Here is a 25,000-nt window from a genome sequence, read left to right on the forward strand (position 1 = left end):
TGTCAGGGGTTGTCAGGGGTTGTCAGGGTTTGTCAGGGTTTACCCTGTATGTTATGGACTGAGTTACTTTGAATTTCACTGTACCTTGTCTGTATTTAGTCTGGGCTCATTATATTGTTGACCATTGGGGCTGTTGGTGGGGAGTACAGTAAAGAGAGTACATAGAGTACAATACAGAGAGTATATAGAGTATATAGAATACAGTATAGAGAGTATATAGAGTATATAGAGTACAATACAGAGAGTATATAGAGTACAGTATAGAGAGTATATAGAGTATATAGAGTACAATACAGAGAGTATATAGAGTATATAGAGTACAGAACAGATAGTATATAGAGTACAGTATAGAGAGTATATAGGGTACAATACAGAGAGTATATAGAGTACAGTATAGAGAGTATATAGAGTACAATACAGATAGTATATAGATTACAGTAAATAGAGTACATAGAGTACAGTATATAGAGTATATAGAGTACAGTATAGAGAGTATATAGAGTACAGTATAGAGAGTATATAGAGTACAGTACAGAGAATATATAGAGTACAGAGAGTGAAGTTGTATATCTGCAGTGTAGAGAGTGAAGTTGTAGATCTGCAGGACAGAGAGTGAAGTTGTATATCTGCAGTGTAGAGAGTGAAGTTGTAGATCTGCAGTGTAGAGAGTGAAGTTGTAGTTCTGCAGTGTAGAGAGTGAAGTTGTAGATCTGCAGTGTAGAGAGTGAAGTTGTAGATCTGCCGTGTAGATCTGTTCTGTATTCCTGAAGCTCATTCATACAGTCACTCAGCACAGTTGTTGGATTTATCTGCTACAATTCTGACATTGACAGAATGCCATGACAAGGGAAACAGATCGTTGACGTTTGGTTTGATTGAACCATGTCATGAGGTAAATGTGTGGTGATTGGTTGAAATTGCGAACCCTCTTCTTGTACTGCGGTGATGGGTCCGTTTTATGCGATAATATTGCGATGATGTGACTGTTTTATGAGGTAATAGTGTGCTGATTGGTCAGTTTTATGCTGAAATAGTGTGCTGATTGGTCAGTTTTATGCTGAAATAGTGTGCTGATTGGTCAGTTCTCTGCTGAAATAGTGTGCTGATTGGTCAAATTTACAAGCCCTCACATAATATGCAGAGAAGCATTGTTGATTTTGTCAAAAATGTTGCGATTTCAGAATTGAGGAATCCTTCAGGGACCGGTAACTGGAACCTCTTCCTCATTCTCTCCTTCTACTCTCTTTACCCTCTCCTCTTCCTCATTCTCTCCTTCTACCCTCTTTCCACTCTCCTCTTCATCATTCTCTCCTTCTACCCTCTTCCCCCTCTCCTCTTCCTCATTCTCTCCTTCTACCCTCTTTTCCCTCTCCTCTTCATCATTCTCTCCTGCTACCCTCGTTCCCCTCTCCTCTCGCCACCCTTCCTCCCACTCCTCCTGTCCTCTCCAGGTTGGCAGGGTGTGGATTGTACCATCTCGTGCTCCAGTGATACCTGGGGTCTGAACTGTAATCAGACGTGCCTGTGTGCCAACGGGGCGGCCTGTGACCCGGGCAATGGAACCTGTACCTGTGCCCCCGGCTGGATGGACGAGTACTGTGACACAACCTGTCCCGTGAGTAAGAGAGAGAGAAAGAGAGAGAGAGAGAGAGAGAGAGAGAGAGAGAGAGAGAGAGAGAGAGAGAGAGAGGGAGGTCTATCTGAAACGTATAAGCCTATATACAGTATATGAACGGAATGTTTGTTTTGGTGTAATGTTAACGTTGCTGTTTTCAGGAGGGCACGTATGGAGAACAGTGTCGAGAGCAGTGTGACTGTATCCATGCCGATGGCTGTGACCCTGTGAGAGGCGACTGTCGCTGTCTGGCTGGATGGACTGGTGAGTTAGGCAGTAGTACCCCCTACAGTCCTGTGAGAGGTGACTGTCGCTGTCTGGCTGGATGGACTGGTGAGTCAGGCAGTAGTACCCCCTACAGTCCTGTGAGAGGTGACTGTCACTGTCTGGCTGGATGGACTGGTGAGTCAGGCAGTAGTACCCCCTACAGTCCTGTGAGAGGTGACTGTCGCTGTCTGGCTGGATGGACTGGTGAGTCAGGCAGTAGTACCCCCTACAGTCCTGTGAGAGGTGACTGTCGCTGTCTGGCTGGATGGACTGGTGAGTCAAGCAGTAGTACCCCCTACAGTCCTGTGAGAGGTGACTGTTGCTGTCTGGCTGGATGGACTGGTGAGTCAGGCAGTAGTACCCCCTACAGTCCTGTGAGAGGTGACTGTCGCTGTCTGGCTGGATGGACTGGTGAGTCAGGCAGTAGTACCCCCTACAGTCCTGTGAGAGGTGACTGTCGCTGTCTGGCTGGATGGACTGGTGAGTCAGGCAGTAGTACCCCCTACAGTCTAACTAATGTTGTGCTCTAATGACAACGTACACACATTGTCATATAGCTTGCAGTTTTTTTTTGGTTTATCTTCATATTCACATGAATAAAGATACTGTTTTGAATTGAAACCACTAATGAACCATCTGTAGCTGAGAAAGTGGACTATGAGCAACAGGGAAATCTGATGAATATGGAAAGTGCTTCTTAATTCAGCGCTCGAGGGGGGACATTACAGAGTCAGAACACTAGTTTCACTACTTTCTAGAAACTTCACAGAGAGAAGATCGATACCGTTCACGATATCAAAAAGGACGAATGTTTACGCCAAAAAAATGTAAATACTTGACAAATGAATAATGCAATTTGGAGGAGTATTTGATTTGGCCTTCTGCTGATCCATTAATTTCTCTTCAATGTAATTACTAATTATGTTTTGGAATATCAAGTAATGTACATGATTATTGTGATGCTTTTCGATATGATCTACCATAGCGTTGGATATGATCTACCATAGCGTTGGATATGATCTACCATAGCGTTGGATATGATCTACCATAGCGTTGGATATGATCTACCATAGTGTTGGATATGATCTACCATAGCGTTGGCGTTGGATATGATCTACCATAGCGTTGGCGTTGGATATGATCTACCATAGCGTTGGATATGATCTACCATAGCGTTGGATATGATCTACCATAGCGTTGGATATGATCTACCATAGCGTTGGATATGATCTACCATAGTGTTGGATATGATCTACCATAGTGTTGGATATGATCTACCATGGCGTTGGCGTTGGATATGATCTACCATAGCGTTGGCGTTGGATATGATCTACCATAGCGTTGGATATGATCTACCATAGCGTTGGATATGATCTACCATAGCGTTGGCGTTGGATATGATCTACCATAGCGTTGGATATGATCTACCATAGCGTTGGATATGATCTACCATAGCGTTGGCGTTGGATATGATCTACCATAGCGTTGGATATGATCTACCATAGCGTTGGATATGATCTACCATAGTGTTGGATATGATCTACCATAGCGTTGGATATGATCTACCATAGCGTTGGATATGATCTACCATAGCGTTGGATATGATCTACCATAGCGTTGGATATGATCTACCATAGTGTTGGATATGATCTACCATAGCGTTGGATATGATCTACCATAGTGTTGGATATGATCTACCATAGCGTTGGCGTTGGATATGATCTACCATAGCGTTGGCGTTGGATATGATCTACCATAGCGTTGGATATGATCTACCATAGTGTTGGATATGATCTACCATAGCGTTGGCGTTGGATATGATCTACCATAGCGTTGGATATGATCTACCATAGCGTTGGATATGATCTACCATAGTGTTGGCGTTGGATATGATCTACCATAGCGTTGGATATGATCTACCATAGTGTTGGATATGATCTACCATAGCGTTGGCGTTGGATATGATCTACCATAGCGTTGGCGTTGGATATGATCTACCATAGCGTTGGCGTTGGATATGATCTACCATAGCGTTGGCGTTGGATATGATCTACCATAGCGTTGGCGTTGGATATGATCTACCATAGCGTTGGCGTTGGATATGATCTACCATAGCGTTGGATATGATCTACCATAGTGTTGGATATGATCTACCATAGCGTTGGATATGATCTACCATAGCGTTGGATATGATCTACCATAGTGTTGGATATGATCTACCATGGCGTTGGATATGATCTACCATAGCGTTGGATATGATCTACCATAGCGTTGGATATGATCTACCATAGCGTTGGATATGATCTACCATAGTGTTGGATATGATCTACCATAGCGTTGGATATGATCTACCATAGTGTTGGATATGATCTACCATAGCGTTGGATATGATCTACCATAGCGTTGGATATGATCTACCATAGCGTTGGATATGATCTACCATAGTGTTGGATATGATCTACCATAGCGTTTGCGTTGGATATGATCTACCATAGCGTTGGATATGATCTACCATAGCGTTGGCGTTGGATATGATCTACCATAGTGTTGGATATGATCTACCATAGCGTTGGCGTTGGATATGATCTACCATAGTGTTGGATATGATCTACCATAGCGTTGGATATGATCTACCATAGCGTTGGATATGATCTACCATAGCGTTTGCGTTGGATATGATCTACCATAGCGTTGGATATGATCTACCATAGCGTTGGCGTTGGATATGATCTACCATAGTGTTGGATATGATCTACCATAGCGTTGGATATGATCTACCATAGCGTTGGATATGATCTACCATAGCGTTGGCGTTGGATATGATCTACCATAGCGTTGGATATGATCTACCATAGCGTTGGATATGATCTACCATAGCGTTTGCGTTGGATATGATCTACCATAGCGTTGGCGTTGGCGTTGGCTGTAGTCTGAGTTTCATTTCCTTTGGTCGTCTTGTGGACTTCCACATGGAGCCTAAATATTTCACCTTGTGACACCACACATCCCTCCAATCCACCCCACATCCCTCCAATCCACCACACATCCCTCCAATCCACCCCACATCCCTCCAATCCACCACACATCCCTCCAATCCACCCCACATCCCTCCAATCCACCCCACATCCCTCCTATCCACCACACATCCCTCCAATCCACCCCACATCCCTCCAATCCACCCCACATCCCTCCAATCCACCACACATCCCTCCAATCCACCACACATCCCTCCAATCCACCACACATCCCTCCAATCCACCACACATCTTTCCAATCCACCACACATCCCTCCAATCCACCCCACATCCCTCCAATCCACCACACATCCCTCCAATCCACCCCACATCCCTCCAATCCACCACACATCCCTCCAATCCACCCCACACCCCTCCAATCCACCACACATCCCTCCAATCCACCCCACATCCCTCCAATCCACCCCACATCCCTCCAATCCACCACACATCCCTCCAATCCACCACACATCCCTCCAATCCACCACACAGCCCTCCAATCCACCCCACATCCCTCCAATCCACCACACATCCCTATTAGTAATGTCATTTCATTAACCAAGGACAACCCTAATAACAACAACAATAATAATAATAATAATACTAACAATAACAACAACAAAAATAATAACAACGATAGTAATAATAACAATAATAATAGTAACGATAATAATTCTAACAATAATAATAACAATAGTAACACTAACAAGAATAATAACAATAATAATAATAACACTAACAATAATAATAATAACAATAATAACATAACCATAATAATAACAATAGTAACACTAACAAGAATAATAACAAGAATAATAATAACAATAATAACAACAATAATAACAATAATAACACTAGCAATGATAATAAAAACAAAAATAATAATAACACTAACCATAACAATAACAATAATAACAATAATAATAATAACAATAATAACACTAGCAATGATAATAATAACAAAAATAATAATAACAATAATAACAATAGTAATACTAACACTAACAATTACAATAACAATAATAACACTGACAATAGTAATAATAATAATAACTATAATATTGCTAACAATAACAACAATAATAATAACAATAACAACAACAATAATAATAACAACAATAATAATAATAACAATAATAACAATAATAATAATAATAGCAATAATAATAATAATAATAACAATAATAATAATAATAACAATAATAATACTAACAATAATAATAGTAATAACAACAAACTAATAATAGCACCAATAATAATAACAACAAAAATAATAATAATAATAATAACAATAATAATAATAACAACAATAATAATAACACTGACAATAGTAATAATAATAATAACAATAATAATAATAATAACAATAACAATAATAATGATAACAACAATAATAACAATAATAATAACAACAACAAACTAATAATAGCACCAATAATAATAATAATAATAATAATAATAATAATAGATGAGTCTGAGTGTGAGCCTTCAGCCTGTCCATTGCATCATCATGAGACTCTGCAGGGTTTCAGTCAGAGCCACAGTAATGAATGAGAATCACAGCCGGTCTGATGAGGCTGGTCGCTCTGATGTCAAAGTCACAGTGTTTGAGAGTGAAGGAGGTTTAGGATCATTAGAAAGAAGATTACCTGCAGAATGACTAATGGATGGGGGAGGAGAGAGGTGGATAAGAGTGGAGAGAGGTGGAGACGACAGAGGTGAAAAGGAGAGGAGAAGAGAGGTGGAGAGGAGATGACAGGAGAGAAGAGGAGGTGGAGATGAGAGGAGAGGAGAGGATATGAGAGTAGAGGGAGGAGAGGAGAGAGTAGGAGAGGAGAGAGTAGCAGAGGAGAGGTGGAGAGGAGAAGAGAAGAGAGAGGTGGAGAGGAGAGGTGGAAAGGAGAGGTGAAGAGGAGAGAGTAGGAGAGGAGAGGAGAGAGTAGGAGAGGAGAGGTGGATAGGAGAGAGTAGGAGAGGAGAGGTGGAGAGGAGAGAGTAGGAGAGGAGAGGTGGAGAGGAGAGAGTAGGAGAGGATAGATAATGGTTGAGTGGAGAGAGTAGGAGGGAGTGGGAGAGGAGATGAGAGAGTTGGAGAGGAGAGGAGAGAGTAGGAGAGTAGGAGAGAGTGGGAGAGGAGAGGAGAGGAGAGGAGAGGAGAGGAGAAGAGAGGAGAGGGGAGGAGAGGAGACGAGAAGTGGAGAGAGAAGCTTCCTGTCCTGCACAGTGCTGTGTGCTATTAGGACTGCATGGTATGTCATTGGGTCCCTGCTCCACACTGGTGCATGTGTGTGTGCGTGCGTGTGTGTATGTGTGTGTGTGTGTGTGTGCGTGCGTCCGTGCGTGCGTGCGTGTGCCCTCCCTGTCCCTCTCTGACTACCATTAGGACTGCTGTATGAGGGGGAACAGGGACAAGGGATGGATGTCAGAGGAAGGATCAGGGTTGGATCATCTCTGGACGTTTAGAATCACAACGGGGAATGGCTGCAGTATAACAACAGACTGAGGTGAAGCCGTGACCCCCGTGACCCCAGGGCTGATTCATGCCTGGAATACAACTGACAGGATGGTTCTCTTCTCTCCTCTGGATTTCATTAACACTCTGAGGTCCTGAGTGATGAGGGGCTGGCCAAAGATAATGCCTGAAGAGACATCCGGTAGGGCTAGATGGGTACAGGACGATTGTGGAGGAGGAAAGAGGAATTCTTGGATTGGATAGCGAAGTGTGTTTTAAAGATAAATACTACCTCCTCTGGTGAAATGCACTGTGCTTAGGTGTGACATTTCAAATGAATGTTTTTTGTTGTTGTCCCGCTGTGAGAAGCCTTCAAGGTTTTTCCAAAGGCAGACAGCGTCAACAACATTCAGCAGAACATCACTGCCTCTTCTGTGAAAGAGCTCTCTGAGTTTCTGAATGCTGTCATTATGAATGGTCTGTCTGAGTACTGTCATTATGGACGGTCTGTCTGAGTACTGTCATTATGAATGGTCTGTCTGAGTACTGTCATTATGAATGGTCTGTCTGAGTACTGTCATTATGAATGGTCTGTCTGAGTACTGTCACTATGAATGGGCTGTCTGAGTACTGTCATTATGAATGGTATGTCTGAGTACTGTCATTATGAATGGTCTGAGTACTGTCATTATGAATGGTCTGAGTACTGTCTGTTACGGTGCGTGAATGAGGACCCAAAAGCGAATCAACTTAAACAGAGCTTCTTTAATTACCAAACATAGGTAGGCTCAGATGGACCGGCAGATTCCGACAGGACAGGACAAGGTTACAGCAAACATGACGACAGTCTGGTTCAGGCATGTATGACACAAACAAACAAGAATCCGACAAGGACAGGAGCAGAAACAGAGAGAGATATAGGGACCTAATCAGAGGGAAAAAAGGGAACAGGTGGGGAACGGGGTGAATGGGTAGTTAGAGGAGACAAGGGACAGCTGGGGGAAAGCGGGGGAGAAAAGGTAACCTAACACGACCAGCAGAGGGAGACAGGGTGAAGGGAAAGGACAGAGACAAGACAACATGACAGTACATGACAGTACCCCCCCACTCACCGAGCGCCTCCTGGCGCACTCGAGGAGGAAACCTGGCGGCAACGGAGGAAATCATCAATCAGCGCACGGTCCAGCACGTCCCGAGAGGGAACCCAACTCCTCTCCTCAGGACCGTACCCCTCCCAGTCAACTAGGTACTGATGACCACGGCCCCGAGGACGCATGTCCAAGATCTTACGGACCCTGTAGATAGGTGCGCCCTCGACAAGGATGGGGGGGGGGGGGGGGGGGAAGACGAGCGGGGGCGCGAAGAACGGGCTTAACACAGGAGACATGGAAGACCGGGTGGACGCGACGAAGATATCGCGGAAGAAGAAGTCGCACTGCGACAGGATTAATGACCTGAGAGATACGGAATGGACCAATGAACCGCGGGGTCAACTTGCGAGAAGCCGTCTTAAGGGGAAGGTTCTGAGTGGAGAGCCAAACTCTCTGACCGCGACAATACCTAGGGCTCTTAGTTCTACGCTTATTAGCAGCTCTCACAGTCTGCGCCCTATAACGGCAAAGTGCAGACCTGACCCTCTTCCAGGTGCGCTCGCAACGTTGGACAAAAGCCTGAGCGGAGGGGACGCTGGACTCGGCGAACTGAGATGAGAACAACGGAGGCTGGTACCCGAGGCTACTCTGAAAAGGAGATAGCCCGGTCGCAGACGAAGGAAGCGAGTTGTGGGCGTATTCTGCCCAGGGGAGCTGTTCTGACCAAGACGCAGGGTTGCGAAAAGAAAGACTGCGTAAGATGCGACCAATAGTCTGATTGGCCCGTTCTGCTTGACCGTTAGACTGGGGGTGAAAGCCGGAAGAGAGACTGACGGAAGCCCCAATCAAACGGCAAAACTCCCTCCAAAATTGAGACGTGAATTGCGGACCTCTGTCCGAAACGACGTCTGACGGAAGGCCATGAATTCTGAAAACATTCTCGATGATGATTTGTGCCGTCTCTTTAGCAGAAGGAAGCTTAGCAAGGGGAATGAAATGAGCCGCCTTAGAGAACCTATCGACAACCGTAAGAATAACAGTCTTCCCCGCTGACGAAGGCAGTCCGGTGACAAAATCTAAGGCGATGTGAGACCACGGTCGAGAGGGAATAGGAAGCGGCCTGAGACGGCCGGCAGGAGGAGAGTTACCGGACTTAGTCTGCGCGCAGACCGAACAAGCAGCCACGAAACGACGCGTGTCATGCTCCCGGGTGGGCCACCAGAAACGCTGGCGAATGGAAGCAAGCGTACCCCGAACGCCAGGGTGGCCGGCTAACTTGGCAGAGTGAGCCCACTGAAGAACGGCCAGACGAGTAGGAACGGGAACGAAAAGAAGGTTCCTAGGACAAGCGCGCGGCGACGGAGTTTGAGTGAGTGCTTGCTTTACCTGCCTCTCAATTCCCCAGACAGTCAACCCGACAACACGCCCCTCAGGGAGAATCCCCTCGGGGTCAGTGGAGGCTACTGAAGAACTGAAGAGACGAGACAAAGCATCAGGCTTGGTGTTCTTAGAGCCCGGACGATAAGAAATCACGAACTCGAAACGAGCGAAAAACAGCGCCCAACGCGCCTGACGCGCATTAAGTCGTTTGGCAGAACGGATGTACTCAAGGTTCCTATGGTCAGTCCAAACGACAAAAGGAACGGTCGCCCCCTCCAACCACTGTCGCCATTCGCCTAGGGCTAACCGGATGGCGAGCAGTTCGCGGTTACCCACATCATAGTTACGTTCCGACGGCGACAGGCGATGAGAAAAATACGCGCATGGGTGGACCTTGTCGTCAGAGAGGGAGCGCTGAGAAAGGATGGCTCCCACTCCCACCTCTGACGCGTCAACCTCGACAACGAACTGTCTAGAGACGTCAGGTGTAACAAGGATAGGAGCGGATGTAAAACGATTCTTGAGGAGATCAAAAGCTCCCTGGGCGGAAACGGACCACTTAAAGCACGTCTTGACAGAAGTAAGGGCTGTGAGAGGAGCTGCCACCTGACCGAAATTACGGATGAAACGACGATAGAAGTTCGCGAAGCCGAGAAAGCGCTGCAGCTCGACGCGTGACTTAGGGACGGGCCAATCAATGACAGCTTGGACCTTAGCGGGATCCATCTTAATGCCTTCAGCGGAAATAACAGAACCGAGAAATGTGACGGAGGAGGCATGAAAAGTGCACTTCTCAGCCTTCACAAAAAGACAATTCTCTAAAAGGCGCTGGAGGACACGTCGAACGTGCTGAACATGAATCTGGAGTGACGGTGAAAAAATCAGGATATCGTCAAGGTAAACGAAAACAAAGATGTTCAGCATGTCTCTCAGGACATCATTGACTAATGCCTGAAAGACAGCTGGAGCGTTAGCGAGGCCGAAAGGAAGAACCCGGTATTCAAAGTGCCCTAACGGAGTGTTAAACGCCGTCTTCCACTCGTCCCCCTCCCTGATGCGCACGAGATGGTAAGCGTTACGAAGGTCCAACTTAGTGAAAAACCTGGCTCCCTGCAGGATCTCGAAGGCTGAAGACATAAGAGGAAGCGGATAACGATTCTTCACTGTTATGTCATTCAGCCCTCGATAATCTATGCAGGGGCGCAGAGACCCGTCCTTCTTCTTGACAAAAAAAAACCCCGCTCCGGCGGGAGAGGAGGAGGGGACTATGGTACCGGCGTCAAGAGCTACAGACAAATAATCTTCGAGAGCCTTACGTTCGGGAGCCGACAGAGAGTATAGTCTACCCCGGGGGGGGGTGGTTCCCGGAAGGAGATCAATACTACAATCATACGACCGGTGTGGAGGAAGAGAGGTGGCCCTGGACCGACTGAACACCGTGCGCAGATCGTGATATTCCTCCGGCACCCCTGTCAAATCACCAGGCTCCTCCTGTGAAGAAGAGACAGAGGAAACAGGAGGGATAGCAGACATTAAACATTTCACATGACAAGAGACGTTCCAGGAGAGGATAGAATTACTAGACCAATTAATGGAAGGATTATGACAAACTAGCCAGGGATGGCCCAAAACAACAGGTGTAAAAGGTGAACGAAAAATTAAAAAAGAAATGGTTTCACTATGATTACCAGAAACAGTGAGGGTTAAAGGTAGCGTCTCACGCTGAATCCTGGGGAGAGGACTACCATCCAGGGCGAACAAGGCCGTGGGCTCCTTTAACTGTCTGAGAGGAATGTCATGTTCCCGAGCCCAGGTCTCGTCCATAAAACAGCCCTCCGCCCCAGAGTCTATTAAGGCACTGCAGGAAGCTGACGAACCGGTCCAGCGTAGATGGACCGACAAGGTAGTGCAGGATCTTGAAGGAGAGACAGGAGTAGTAGCGCTCACCAGTAGCCCTCCGCTTACTGACGAGCTCTGGCCTTTTACTGGACATGAAGTGACAAAATGACCAGCGGAACCGCAATAGAGACAGAGGCGGTTGGTGATTCTCCGTTCCCTCTCCTCAGTCGAGATGCGGATACCTCCCAGCTGCATGGGCTCAGCACCCGAGCCGGCAGAGGAAGATGGTAGTGATGCGGAGAGGGAGGCGACGGAGAGCGCGAGCTCCTTTCCACGAGCTCGGTGACGAAGATCAACCCGTCTCTCAATGCGAATAGCGAGTTCAATCAAGGAATCCACGCTGGAAGGAACCTCCCGGGAGAGAATCTCATCCTTTACCTCTGCGCGGAAACCCTCCAGAAGACGAGCGAGCAAGGCCGGCTCGTTCCAGCCACTGGAGACAGCAAGAGTGCGAAACTCAATAGAGTAGTCTGTTATGGATCGATTGCCTTGACATAGGGAAGACAGGGCCCTGGAAGCCTCCTCCCCAAAAACAGATCGATCAAAAACCCGTATCATCTCCTCCTTAAAGTCTTGATACTGGTTAGTACACTCAGCCCTTGCCTCCCAGATTGCCGTGCCCCACTCACGAGCCCGTCCAATAAGGAGAGATATGACGTAGGCGACACGAGCAGTGCTCCTGGAGTAAGTGTTGGGCTGGAGAGAAAACACAATATCACACTGGGTGAGGAACGAGCGGCATTCAGTGGGCTCCCCAGAGTAACACGGCGGGTTATTGATTCTGGGCTCCGGAGATTCGAAAGCCCTGGAAGTGGCCGGTGGATCGAGGCGGAGATGGTGAACCTGTTCTGTGAGGTTGGAGACTTGGGTGGCCAGGGTCTCAACGGCATGTCGAGCAGCAGACAATTCCTGCTTGTGTCTGCCTAGCATCGCTCCCTGGATCTCGACGGCTGAGTGGAGAGGATCCGAAGTCGCTGGGTCCATTCTTGGTCGGATTCTTCTGTTACGGTGCGTGAATGAGGACCCAAAAGCGAATCAACTTAAACAGAGCTTCTTTAATTACCAAACATAGGTAGGCTCAGATGGACCGGCAGATTCCGACAGGACAGGACAAGGTTACAGCAAACATGACGACAGTCTGGTTCAGGCATGTATGACACAAACAAACAAGAATCCGACAAGGACAGGAGCAGAAACAGAGAGAGATATAGGGACCTAATCAGAGGGAAAAAAGGGAACAGGTGGGGAACGGGGTGAATGGGTAGTTAGAGGAGACAAGGGACAGCTGGGGGAAAGCGGGGGAGAAAAGGTAACCTAACACGACCAGCAGAGGGAGACAGGGTGAAGGGAAAGGACAGAGACAAGACAACATGACAGTACATGACACTGTCATTATGAATGGTCTGTCTGAGTACTGTCATTATGAATGGTCTGAGTACTGTCATTATGAATGGTCTATCTGAGTACTGTCATTATGAATGGTCTGTCTGAGTACTGTCAATATGAATGGTCTGAGTACTGTCATTATGAATGGTCTGTCTGAGTACTGTCATTATGAATGGTCTGTCTAACTACTGTCATTATGAATGATCTGTCTGAGTACTGTCATTATGAATGGTCTGTCTGAGTACTGTCATTATGAACGGTCTATCTGAGTACTGTCATTATGAACGGTCTGTCTGAGTACTGTCATTATGAATGGTCTGTCTGAGTACTGTCATTATGAATGGGCTGTCTGAGTACTGTCATTATGAATGGTCTATCTGAGTACTGTCATTATGAATGGTCTATCTGAGTACTGTCATTATGAATGGTCTGTCTGAGTACTGTCATTATGAATGGTCTGTCTGAGTACTGTCATTATGAATGGTCTATCTGAGTACTGTCATTCTGCAGCTCTCTGGGAACAAACATAGAACTATCTCCTCTCAAGGTTTTGTCTTTCTAGGGATGTGTTCCCTTCCACTGTGCTTGTGTTTGCTGTTTGAGGCCGGGTTACTGTACAGCACTTCACAACAGTTCATGTAAAAAACCTAAAAACTGACTTTGGTAGTATTGACAATAAAGAGAAAGGAGACAAACAATGATGAATTCTCTCTAACCTGTATCTTACTGCTCTCCTCCGATAGAGAGTTAGCAGAAGGGTCTCCATCAGTCTACCTCCCTCCCTCTACCCATCCCTCCATCCCTCTACCCATCCCTCTACCCATCCCTCTACCCATCCCTCCATCCCTCTACCCATCCCTCTACCCATCCCTCCATCCCTCTACCCATCTCTCTACCCATCCCTCTACCCATCCCTCCATCCCTCTACCCATCCCTCTACCCATCCCTCCATCCCTCTACCCATCCCTCTACCCATCCCTCTACCCATCCCTCTACCCATCCCTCCATCCCTCTACCCATCCCTCTACCCATCCCTCCTTCCCTCTACCCATCTCTCTACCCATCTCTCTACCCATCCCTCTACCCATCCCTCCATCCCTCTACCCATCTCTCTACCCATCCCTCTACCCATCCCTCCATCCCTCCACCCATCCCTCTACCCATCCCTCCATCCCTCTACCCATCTCTCTACCCATCCCTCTACCCATCCCTCTACCCATCCCTCCATCCCTCTACCCATCCCTCTATCCATCCCTCCATCCCTCTACCCATCTCTCTACCCATCCCTCTATCCATCCCTCCATCCCTCTACCCATCTCTCTACCCATCCCTCTACCCATCCCTCCATCCCTCTACCCATCTCTCTACCCATCCCTCCATCCCTCTACCCATCTCTCTACCCATCCCTCTACCCATCCCTCTACCCATCCCTCTACCCATCCCTCCATCCCTCCATCCCTCTACCCATCCCTCTACCCATCCCTCCATCCCTCTACCCATCTCTCTACCCATCCCTCTACCCATCCCTCTACCCATCCCTCCATCCCTCTACCCATCCCTCCATCCCTCTACCCATCTCTCTACCATCCCTCCATCCCTCTACCCATCCCTCCATCCCTCTACCCATCCCTCTACCCATCCCTCTACCCATCCCTCCATCCCTCTACCCATCCCTCTACCCATCCCTCCATCCCTCTACCCATCCCTCTACCCATCCCTCGATCCCTCTACCCATCTCTCTACCCAACCCTCCATCCCTCTACCCATCCCTCCATCCCTCTACCCATCTCTCTACCCATCCCTCTATCCCTCCATCCCTCTACCCATCCTTCCATCCCTCTACCCATCTCTCTACCCATCCCTCTACCCATCCCTCCATCCCTCTACCCATCCCTCCATCCCTCTACCCATCTCTCTACCCATCCCTCTCCCATCCCTCCATCCTCTACCCATCCCTCCATCCCTCTACCCATCCCTCGATCCCTCTACCCATCTCTCTACCCATCCATCTACCCATCCCTCCATCCCTCTACCCATCCCTCCATCCCTCTACCCATCTCTCTACCCATCCCTCTACCCATCCCTCCATCCCTCTACCCATCCCTCTACCCATCCCTCCATCCCTCTACCCATCCCTCTACCCATCCCTCTACCCATCCCTCCATCCCTCTACCCATCCCTCTACCCATCCCTCCATCCCTCTACCCATCCCTCTACCCATCCCTCGATCCCTCTACCCATCTCTCTACCCAACCCTCCATCCCTCTACCCATCCCTCCATCCCTCTACCCATCTCTCTACCCATCCCTCTATCCCTCCATCCCTCTACCCATCCTTCCATCCCTCTACCCATCTCTCTACCCATCCCTCTACCCATCCCTCCATCCCTCTACCCATCCCTCCATCCCTCTACCCATCTCTCTACCCATCCCTCTCCCATCCCTCCATCCTCTACCCATCCCTCCATCCCTCTACCCATCCCTCGATCCCTCTACCCATCTCTCTACCCATCCATCTACCCATCCCTCCATCCCTCTACCCATCCCTCCATCCCTCTACCCATCTCTCTACCCATCCCTCTACCCATCCCTCCATCCCTCTACCCATCCCTCTACCCATCCCTTGATCCCTCTACCATCTCTCTACCCATCCCTCTACCCATCCCTCCATCCCTCTACCCATCCCTCCATCCCTCTACCCATCCCTCCATCCCTCTACCTATCTGTCTACCCATCTCTCTACCCATCCCTCCATACCTCTACCTATCTGTCTACCCACCTCTCTACCCATCTCTCTACCCATCCCTCTACCTATCTGTCTACCCATCCCTCTATATCTCTACCCATCCCTCCATCCCTCTAACTATCTCTCTACCCATCCCTCCATCAGTCTACCCATCCCCCTATATCTCTGCCCATCCCTCCATCCCTCTAACTATCTCTCTACCCATCCCTCCATCCCTCTACCCATCCCTCCATCCCTCTACCCATCTCTCTACCCATCCGTCTACCCATCCCTCCATCCCTCTACCCATCCCTCCATCCCTCTACCCATCCCTCCATCCCTCTACCCATCTCTCTACCATCCCTCTACCCATCCCTCCATCCCTCTACCCATCCCTCGATCCCTCTACCCATCTTTCTACCAATTCATCTACCCATCCCTCCATCCCTCTACCCATCCTTCCATCCCTCTATCCATCTCTCTACCCATCCCTCTACCCATCCCTCCATCCCTCTACCCATCCCTCTACCATCCCTCCATCCCTCCACCCATCCCTCAACCCATCCCTCCATCTCTCTACCCATCCCTCTACCCATCTCTCTACCCATCCATCCCTCCATCCCTCTACCCATCTCTCTACCCATCCCTCTATATCTCTACCCATCCCTCCATCCCTCTAACAATCTCTCTACCCATCCCTCCATCAGTCTACCCATCCCCCTATATCTCTGCCCATCCCTCCATCCCTCTAACTATCTCTCTACCCATCCCTCCATCCCTCTACCCATCCCTCCATCCCTCTACCCATCTCTCTACCCATCCGTCTACCCATCCCTCCATCCCTCTACCCATCCCTCCATCCCTCTACCCATCCCTCTACCATCCCTCTACCCATCCCTCCATCCCTCTACCCATCCCTCGATCCCTCTACCCATCTTTCTACCAATTAATCTACCCATCCCTCCATCCCTCTACCCATCTTTCTACCAATTAATCTACCCATCCCTCCATCCCTCTACCCATCCTTCCATCCCTCTATCCATCTCTCTACCCATCCCTCTACCCATCCCTCCATCCCTCTACCCATCCCTCTACCATCCCTCCATCCCTCCACCCATCCCTCAACCCATCCCTCCATCTCTCTACCCATCCCTCTACCCATCTCTCTACCCATCCATCCCTCCATCCCTCTACCCATCTCTCTACCCATCCCTCTACCCATATCTCTACCCATCCCTCCATCCCTCTACCCATCCCTCCATCCCTCTACCTATCTGTCTACCCATCTCTGTACCCATCCCTCCATCCCTCTACCTATCCATCCATCAGTCTACCCATCCCTCCATCAGTCGACCCATCCCTCTACCCATCCCTCCATCAGTCAACCCATCCCTCTACCCATCCCTCCATCAGTCGACCCATCCCTCTACCCATCCCTCCATCAGTCTACCCATCCCTCCATCCCTCCACCCATATCCCTCCATCCCTCCACCCATCCCTCCATCTCTCCACCTCATCTCTGCGGTACGTAGGAGTTCCAGTCTAGATTCCTCTGGTCTTCATGGACCCAGCAGGTTATAGACAGATCTGCTTTATTAATGATGTTATAATGGCTGAAGCCCACTCACATATTCTCTCTCTGTTCTGTCAGAGCAACTTCTAATGAGTCTGGAACAGAGAGGACAGCTTGCAAGAGTGTGGAGTTCTGGGAGTCTCAGGAGTGTGTGTGTGTGTGTGTGTTTGGGTGTGAGTGTGTGTGTGTTTGGGTGTGAGTGTGTTAGACCCAGGGATTCTGTAGTTGAATCCCCATTGAGTCCTCAGTTCCTCAACCCAGTCCTGCTGAGACAGACTACACACACTACACACACACACACACACACACACACACACACACACACACACACACACACACACACACACACACACACAGACACAATTTGAGAAGCACTGCTACTGCTACCAGTGCCATCTCTCCCTGGGACTCTACCTTTCTCCATCTCTCCCTGGGACTCTACCTTTCTCCATCTCTCCCTGGGACTCTACCTTCCTCCATCTCTCCATCTTTCCCTGGGACTCTACCATTCTCCATCTCTCCCTGGGACTCTACCTTTCTCCATCTCTCCCTGGGACTCTACCTTTCTCCATCTCTCCCTGGGACTCTACCTTTCTCCATCTCTCCCTGGGACTCTACCTTTCTCCCATCTCTCCATCTCTCCCTGGGACTCTACCTTTCTCCATCTCTCCCTGGGACTCTACCTTTCTACATCTCTCCCTGGGACTCTACCTTTCTCCATCTCTCCCTGGGACTCTACCTTTCTACATCTCTCCCTGGGACTCTACCTTTCTCCATCTCTCCATCTCTCCCTGGGACTCTACCTATGTCCATCTCTCCATCTCTCCCTGGGACTCTACCTTTCTCCCATCTCTCCATCTCTCCCTGGGACTCTACCTTTCTCCCATCTCTCCATCTCTCCCTGGGACTCTACCTTTCTCCATCTCTCACTGGGACTCTACCTTTCTCCATCTCTCCCTGGGACTCTACCTTTCTCCCATCTCTCCATCTCTCCCTGGGACTCTACCTATGTCCATCTCTCCATCTCTCCCTGGGACTCTACCTTTCTCCCATCTCTCCATCTCTCCCTGGGACTCTACCTTTCTCCCATCTCTCCATCTCTCCCTGGGACTCTACCTTTCTCCACCTCTCACTGGGACTCTACCTTTCTCCATCTCTCCCTGGGACTCTACCTTTCTCCATCTCTCCCTGGGACTCTACCTTTCTACATCTCTCCCTGGGACTCTACCTTTCTCCATCTTTCCCTGGGACTCTACCTTTCTACATCTCTCCATCTCTCCCTGGGACTCTACCTTTCACCATCTCTCCCTGGGACTCTACCTTTCTACATCTCTCCCTGGGACTCTACCTTTCTCCATCTCTCCATCTCTCCCTGGGACTCTACCTTTCTCCATCTCTCCCTGGGACTCTACCTTTCTACATCTCTCCCTGGGACTCTACCTTTCTCCATCTTTCCCTGGGACTCTACCTTTCTACATCTCTCCATCTCTCCCTGGGACTCTACCTTTCTCCATCTCTCCCTGGGACTCTACCTTTCTCCATCTCTCCACCTCTCCCTGGGACTCTACCTTTCTCCATCTCTCCCTGGGACTCTACCTTTCTCCATCTCTCCACCTCTCCCTGGGACTCTACCTTTCACCATCTCTCCCTGGGACTCTACCTATGTCCATCTCTCCATCTCTCCCTGGGACTCTACCTTTCACCATCTCTCCCTGCGACTCTACCTTTCTCCATCTCTCCCTGGGACTCTACCTTTCTACATCTCTCCCTGGGACTCTACCTTTCTCCATCTCTCCCTGGGACTCTACCTTTTTTCATCTCTCCCTGGGACTCTACCTTTCTACATCTCTCCCTGGGACTCTACCTTTTTCCATCTCTCCCTGGGACTCTACCTTTCTCCATCTCTCCATCTCTCCCTGGGACTCTACCTTTCTCCATCTCTCCATCTCTCCCTGGGACTCTACCTTTCTCCATCTCTCCATCTCTCCCTGGGACTCTACCTTTCTCCATCTCTCCATCTCTCCCTGGGACTCTACCTTTCTCCATCTCTCCCTGGGACTCTACCTTTCTCCATCTCTCCCTGGGACTCTACCTTTCTACATCTCTCCCTGGGACTCTACCTTTCTCCATCTCTCCCTGGGACTCTACCTTTCTACATCTCTCCCTGGGACTCTACCTTTCTACATCTCTCCCTGGGACTCTACCTTTCTCCATCTTTCCCTGGGACTCTACCTTTCTACATCTCTCCATCTCTCCCTGGGACTCTACCTTTCACCATCTCTCCCTGGGACTCTACCTTTCTACATCTCTCCCTGGGACTCTACCTTTCTCCATCTCTCCATCTCTCCCTGGGACTCTACCTTTCTCCATCTCTCCCTGGGACTCTACCTTTCTACATCTCTCCCTGGGACTCTACCTTTCTCCATCTTTCCCTGGGACTCTACCTTTCTACATCTCTCCATCTCTCCCTGGGACTCTACCTTTCTCCATCTCTCCCTGGGACTCTACCTTTCTCCATCTCTCCACCTCTCCCTGGGACTCTACCTTTCTCCATCTCTCCCTGGGACTCTACCTTTCTCCATCTCTCCACCTCTCCCTGGGACTCTACCTTTCACCATCTCTCCCTGGGACTCTACCTATGTCCATCTCTCCATCTCTCCCTGGGACTCTACCTTTCACCATCTCTCCCTGCGACTCTACCTTTCTCCATCTCTCCCTGGGACTCTACCTTTCTACATCTCTCCCTGGGACTCTACCTTTCTCCATCTCTCCCTGGGACTCTACCTTTTTTCATCTCTCCCTGGGACTCTACCTTTCTACATCTCTCCCTGGGACTCTACCTTTTTCCATCTCTCCCTGGGACTCTACCTTTCTCCATCTCTCCATCTCTCCCTGGGACTCTACCTTTCTCCATCTCTCCATCTCTCCCTGGGACTCTACCTTTCTCCATCTCTCCATCTCTCCCTGGGACTCTACCTTTCTCCATCTCTCCATCTCTCCCTGGGACTCTACCTTTCTCCATCTCTCCCTGGGACTCTACCTTTCTCCATCTCTCCCTGGGACTCTACCTTTCTCCATCTCTCCCTGGGACTCTACCTTTCTCCCATCTCTCCCTGGGACTCTACCTTTCTCCATCTCTCCCTGGGACTCTACCTTTCCCCATCTCTCCCCATTCTCCCATCTCTTGGACTGTAACTTTCCTGTTTTATTTAGTTCTATCATTCCCTGGACAATAGGGGTTAGAAAGGGGCACTCAGAGAGGAAGGAGAGAAAGCTAACTATCACTCTGTCTCTCTGTCTCTGTCTCTCTGTCTCTGTCTCTCTGTCTCTGTCTCTCTCTCTCTGTCTGTCTGTCTCAGTCTCTCTGCCTGTGTCTGCCTCTCTGTCGCTGTCTGTCTCTGTCTGTCTCTGTCTCTCTGCCTGTGTCTCTGTCTGTCTGTCTCTCTCTCTGTCTGTGTCTCTGTCTCTGTCTGTCTCTGTCGCTCTGTCTCTCTGTCTCTGTCTCTGTCTATCTGTCTCCGTCTCTTCCATTCACAAATCCTTTATAAACAACACTATAATGTGTAGAGTAAGTCGCTGGGTAATCTTTTCTCACAGCCGTGGAGGGACAGTGGAGGGCCCCAGACTCTGAGGGAGGGCCCCAGACTCTGATGAGTTGAGGGAGGGCCCCAGACTCTGAGGGAGGGCCCCAGACTCTGAGGGAGGGCCCCAGACTCGGATGAGAAGAGGGAGGGCCCCAGACTCTGATGAGATGAGGGAGGGCCCCAGACTCTGAGGGAGGGCCCCAGACTCTGATGAGAAGAGGGAGGGCCCCAGACTCTGATGAGATGAGGGAGGGCCCCAGACTCTGCCCAGTAAGATGAGTTACTGAGCGGTGTTCCCCATGTTTCCTCCAGGTGTGAACTGTGACAGTGTGTGTGTGGAGGGCCGATGGGGCCCAGACTGCTCCTACTCCTGTACCTGTGAGAACGGAGGCTCCTGCGCACCGGAGGACGGAACGTGTGTGTGTGCCCCCGGATACAGAGGCACCTCCTGCAGACGCAGTAAGAGAACAACAACACACACACACACACACATATGCCTGCACACACACACACACACACACACACACACACACACACACACACACACACACACACACACACACACACAGATTATCAGAGCAGCTAGTCAAGTAAAATGGCCTCTCTGTGTATTTGCGTATGTGTTCCTACGTAGACTTGCCTTCATCTCTGTGTGTATGTCTAGGTATAATGTAATGTCTGTGTGTATATGTCTAGGTATAATGTAATGTCTGTGTGTATATGTCTAGGTATAATGTAATGTCTGTGTGTATATGTCTAGGTATAATGTAATGTCTGTGTGTGTATGTCTAGGTATGATGTAATGTCTGTGTGTATATGTCTAGGTATAATGTAATGTCTGTGTGTATATGTCTAGGTATAATGTAATGTCTGTGTATATATGTCTAGGTATGATGTAATGTCTGTGTATATATGTCTAGGTATGATGTAATCTCTCTGTGTATATGTCTAGGTATAATGTAATGTCTGTGTGTGTATGTCTAGGTATAATGTAATGTCTGTGTGTATATGTCTAGGTATAATGTAATGTCTGTGTGTATATGTCTAGGTATGATGTAATGTCTGTGTGTATATGTCTAGGTATAATGTAATGTCTGTGTGTATATGTCTAGGTATAATGTAATGTCTGTGTGTGTATGTCTAGGTATGATGTAATGTCTGTGTGTGTATATGTCTAGGTATAATGTAATGTCTGTGTGTGTATGTCTAGGTATAATGTAATGTCTGTGTGTATATGTCTAGGTATGATGTAATGTCTGTGTGTGTATGTCTAGGTATAATGTAATGTCTGTGTATATATGTCTAGGTATGATGTAATGTCTGTGTGTATATGTCTAGGTATAATGTAATGTCTGTGTGTGAGTCTAGGTATAATGTAATGTCTGTGTGTGTATGTCTAGGTATAATGTAATGTCTGTGTGTGTATGTCTAGGTATGATGTAATGTCTGTGTGTATGTCTAGGTATAATGTAATGTCTGTGTGTGAGTCTACGTGCATGCCTCTCTGTGTGTATGTCTAGGTATAATGTAATGTCTGTGTGTATATGTCTAGGTATAATGTAATGTCTGTGTGTATATGTCTAGGTATAATGTAATGTCTGTGTGTATATGTCTAGGTATAATGTAATGTCTGTGTGTATATGTCTAGGTATAATGTAATGTCTGTGTGTGAGTCTAGGTATAATGTAATGTCTGTGTGTGAGTCTAGGTATAATGTAATGTCTGTGTGTATGTCTAGGTATAATGTAATGTCTGTGTGTATATGTCTAGGTATAATGTAATGTCTGTGTGTATATGTCTAGGTATAATGTAATGTCTGTGTGTATATGTCTAGGTATAATGTAATGTCTGTGTGTATATGTCTAGGTATAATGTAATGTCTGTGTGTATATGTCTAGGTATAATGTAATGTCTGTGTGTATATGTCTAGGTATAATGTAATGTCTGTGTGTGAGTCTACGTGCATGCCTCTCTGTGTGTATATGTCTAGGTATAATGTAATGTCTGTGTGAGTCTAGGTATAATGTAATGTCTGTGTGTATATGTCTAGGTATAATGTAATGTCTGTGTGTATATGTCTAGGTATAATGTAATGTCTGTGTGTGAGTCTAGGTATAATGTAATGTCTGTGTGTATATGTCTAGGTAAAATGTAATGTCTGTGTGTGTATGTCTAGGTATAATGTAATGTCTGTGTGTATATGTCTAGGTAAAATGTAATGTCTGTGTGTGTATGTCTAGGTATAATGTAATGTCTGTGTGTGAGTCTACGTGCATGCCTCTCTGTGTGTATGTGTAGGTAAAATGTAATGTCTGTGTGTATATGTCTAGGTATAATGTAATGTCTGTGTGTATATGTCTAGGTATAATGTAATGTCTGTGTGTATATGTCTAGGTATAATGTAATGTCTGTGTGTATATGTCTAGGTATAATGTAATGTCTGTGTGTATATGTCTAGGTATAATGTAATGTCTGTGTGTATATGTCTAGGTATAATGTAATGTCTCTGTGTATATGTCTAGGTAAAATGTAATGTCTGTGTGTATATGTCTAGGTATGATGTAATGTCTGTGTGTATATGTCTAGGTATGATGTAATGTCTGTGTGTATATGTCTAGGTATGATGTAATGTCTGTGTGTATATGTCTAGGTATAATGTAATGTCTGTGTGTATATGTCTAGGTATAATGTAATGTCTGTGTGTATATGTCTAGGTATAATGTAATGTCTGTGTGTATATGTCTAGGTATGATGTAATGTCTGTGTGTATATGTCTAGGTATAATGTAATGTCTGTGTGTATATGTCTAGGTATAATGTAATGTCTGTGTGTATATGTCTAGGTATGATGTAATGTCTGTGTGTATATGTCTAGGTATAATGTAATGTCTGTGTGTATATGTCTAGGTATGATGTAATGTCTGTGTGTATATGTCTAGGTATAATGTAATGTCTGTGTGTATGTCTAGGTATGATGTAATGTCTGTGTGTGTATGTCTAGGTATAATGTAATGTCTGTGTGTGAGTACGTGCATGCCTCTCTATGTGCGTGTACAGCGAGCATGTCTACTTCTTTATGTTACACTGAGACAGAGCAGGAAGGAAACATCATTCTGACCTGTTAACTCCTCCTCTCATTAGACAGAGCAGGAAGAAAACATCATTCTGACCTGTTAACTCCTCCTCTCATTACACTGAGACAGAGCAGGAAGGAAACATCATTCTGACCTGTTAACTCCTCCTCTCATTAGACAGAGCAGGAAGAAAACATCATTCTGACCTGTTAACTCCTCCTCTCATTACACTGAGACAGAGCAGGAAGGAAACATCATTCTGACCTGTTAACTCCTCCTCTCATTAGACAGAGCAGGAAGAAAACATCATTCTGACCTGTTAACTCCTCCTCTCATTACACTGACAGAGCAGGAAGGAAACATCATTCTGACCTGTTAACTCCTCCTCTCATTAGACAGAGCAGGAAGGAAACATCATTCTGACCTGTTAACTCCTCCTCTCATTACACTGAGACAGAGCAGGAAGGAAACATCATTCTGACCTGTTAACTCCTCCTCTCATTACACTGAGACAGAGCAGGAAGGAAACATCATTCTGACCTGTTAACTCCTCCTCTCATTACACTGAGACAGAGCAGGAAGGAAACATCATTCTGACCTGTTAACTCCTCCTCTCATTACACTGAGACAGAGCAGGAAGAAAACATCATTCTGACCTGTTAACTCCTCCTCTCATTACACTGACAGAGCAGGAAGGAAACATCATTCTGACCTGTTAACTCCTCCTCTCATTAGACAGAGCAGGAAGGAAACATCATTCTGACCTGTTAACTCCTCCTCTCATTACACTGAGACAGAGCAGGAAGAAAACATCATTCTGACCTGTTAACTCCTCCTCTCATTACACTGAGACAGAGCAGGAAGGAAACATCATTCTGACCTGTTAACTCCTCCTCTCATTAGACAGAGCAGGAAGGAAACATCATTCTGACCTGTTAACTC

General features: G+C 47.4%; 1 protein-coding gene across 4 annotated transcripts in view; it reads left to right on the top strand.

The window, feature by feature from the left end:
- Nucleotides 1-25,000, top strand: part of LOC118944439 (multiple epidermal growth factor-like domains protein 11) — a 347,240-nt gene that overhangs the window by 285,734 nt on the left and 36,506 nt on the right. For all 4 annotated transcript variants that reach the window (XM_036963744.1, XM_036963745.1, XM_036963746.1 and 1 more), the window contains exons 13-15: nucleotides 1,452-1,615; nucleotides 1,777-1,879; nucleotides 21,298-21,444. In XM_036963744.1, coding sequence (XP_036819639.1) covers nucleotides 1,452-1,615; nucleotides 1,777-1,879; nucleotides 21,298-21,444 — 414 coding nt within the window. The remainder of the gene's footprint in view (nucleotides 1-1,451; nucleotides 1,616-1,776; nucleotides 1,880-21,297; nucleotides 21,445-25,000) is intronic.

The sequence above is a fragment of the Oncorhynchus mykiss genome, chromosome 26, assembly GCF_013265735.2.
Source record: "Oncorhynchus mykiss isolate Arlee chromosome 26, USDA_OmykA_1.1, whole genome shotgun sequence".
Lineage (NCBI taxonomy): Eukaryota > Metazoa > Chordata > Actinopteri > Salmoniformes > Salmonidae > Oncorhynchus > Oncorhynchus mykiss.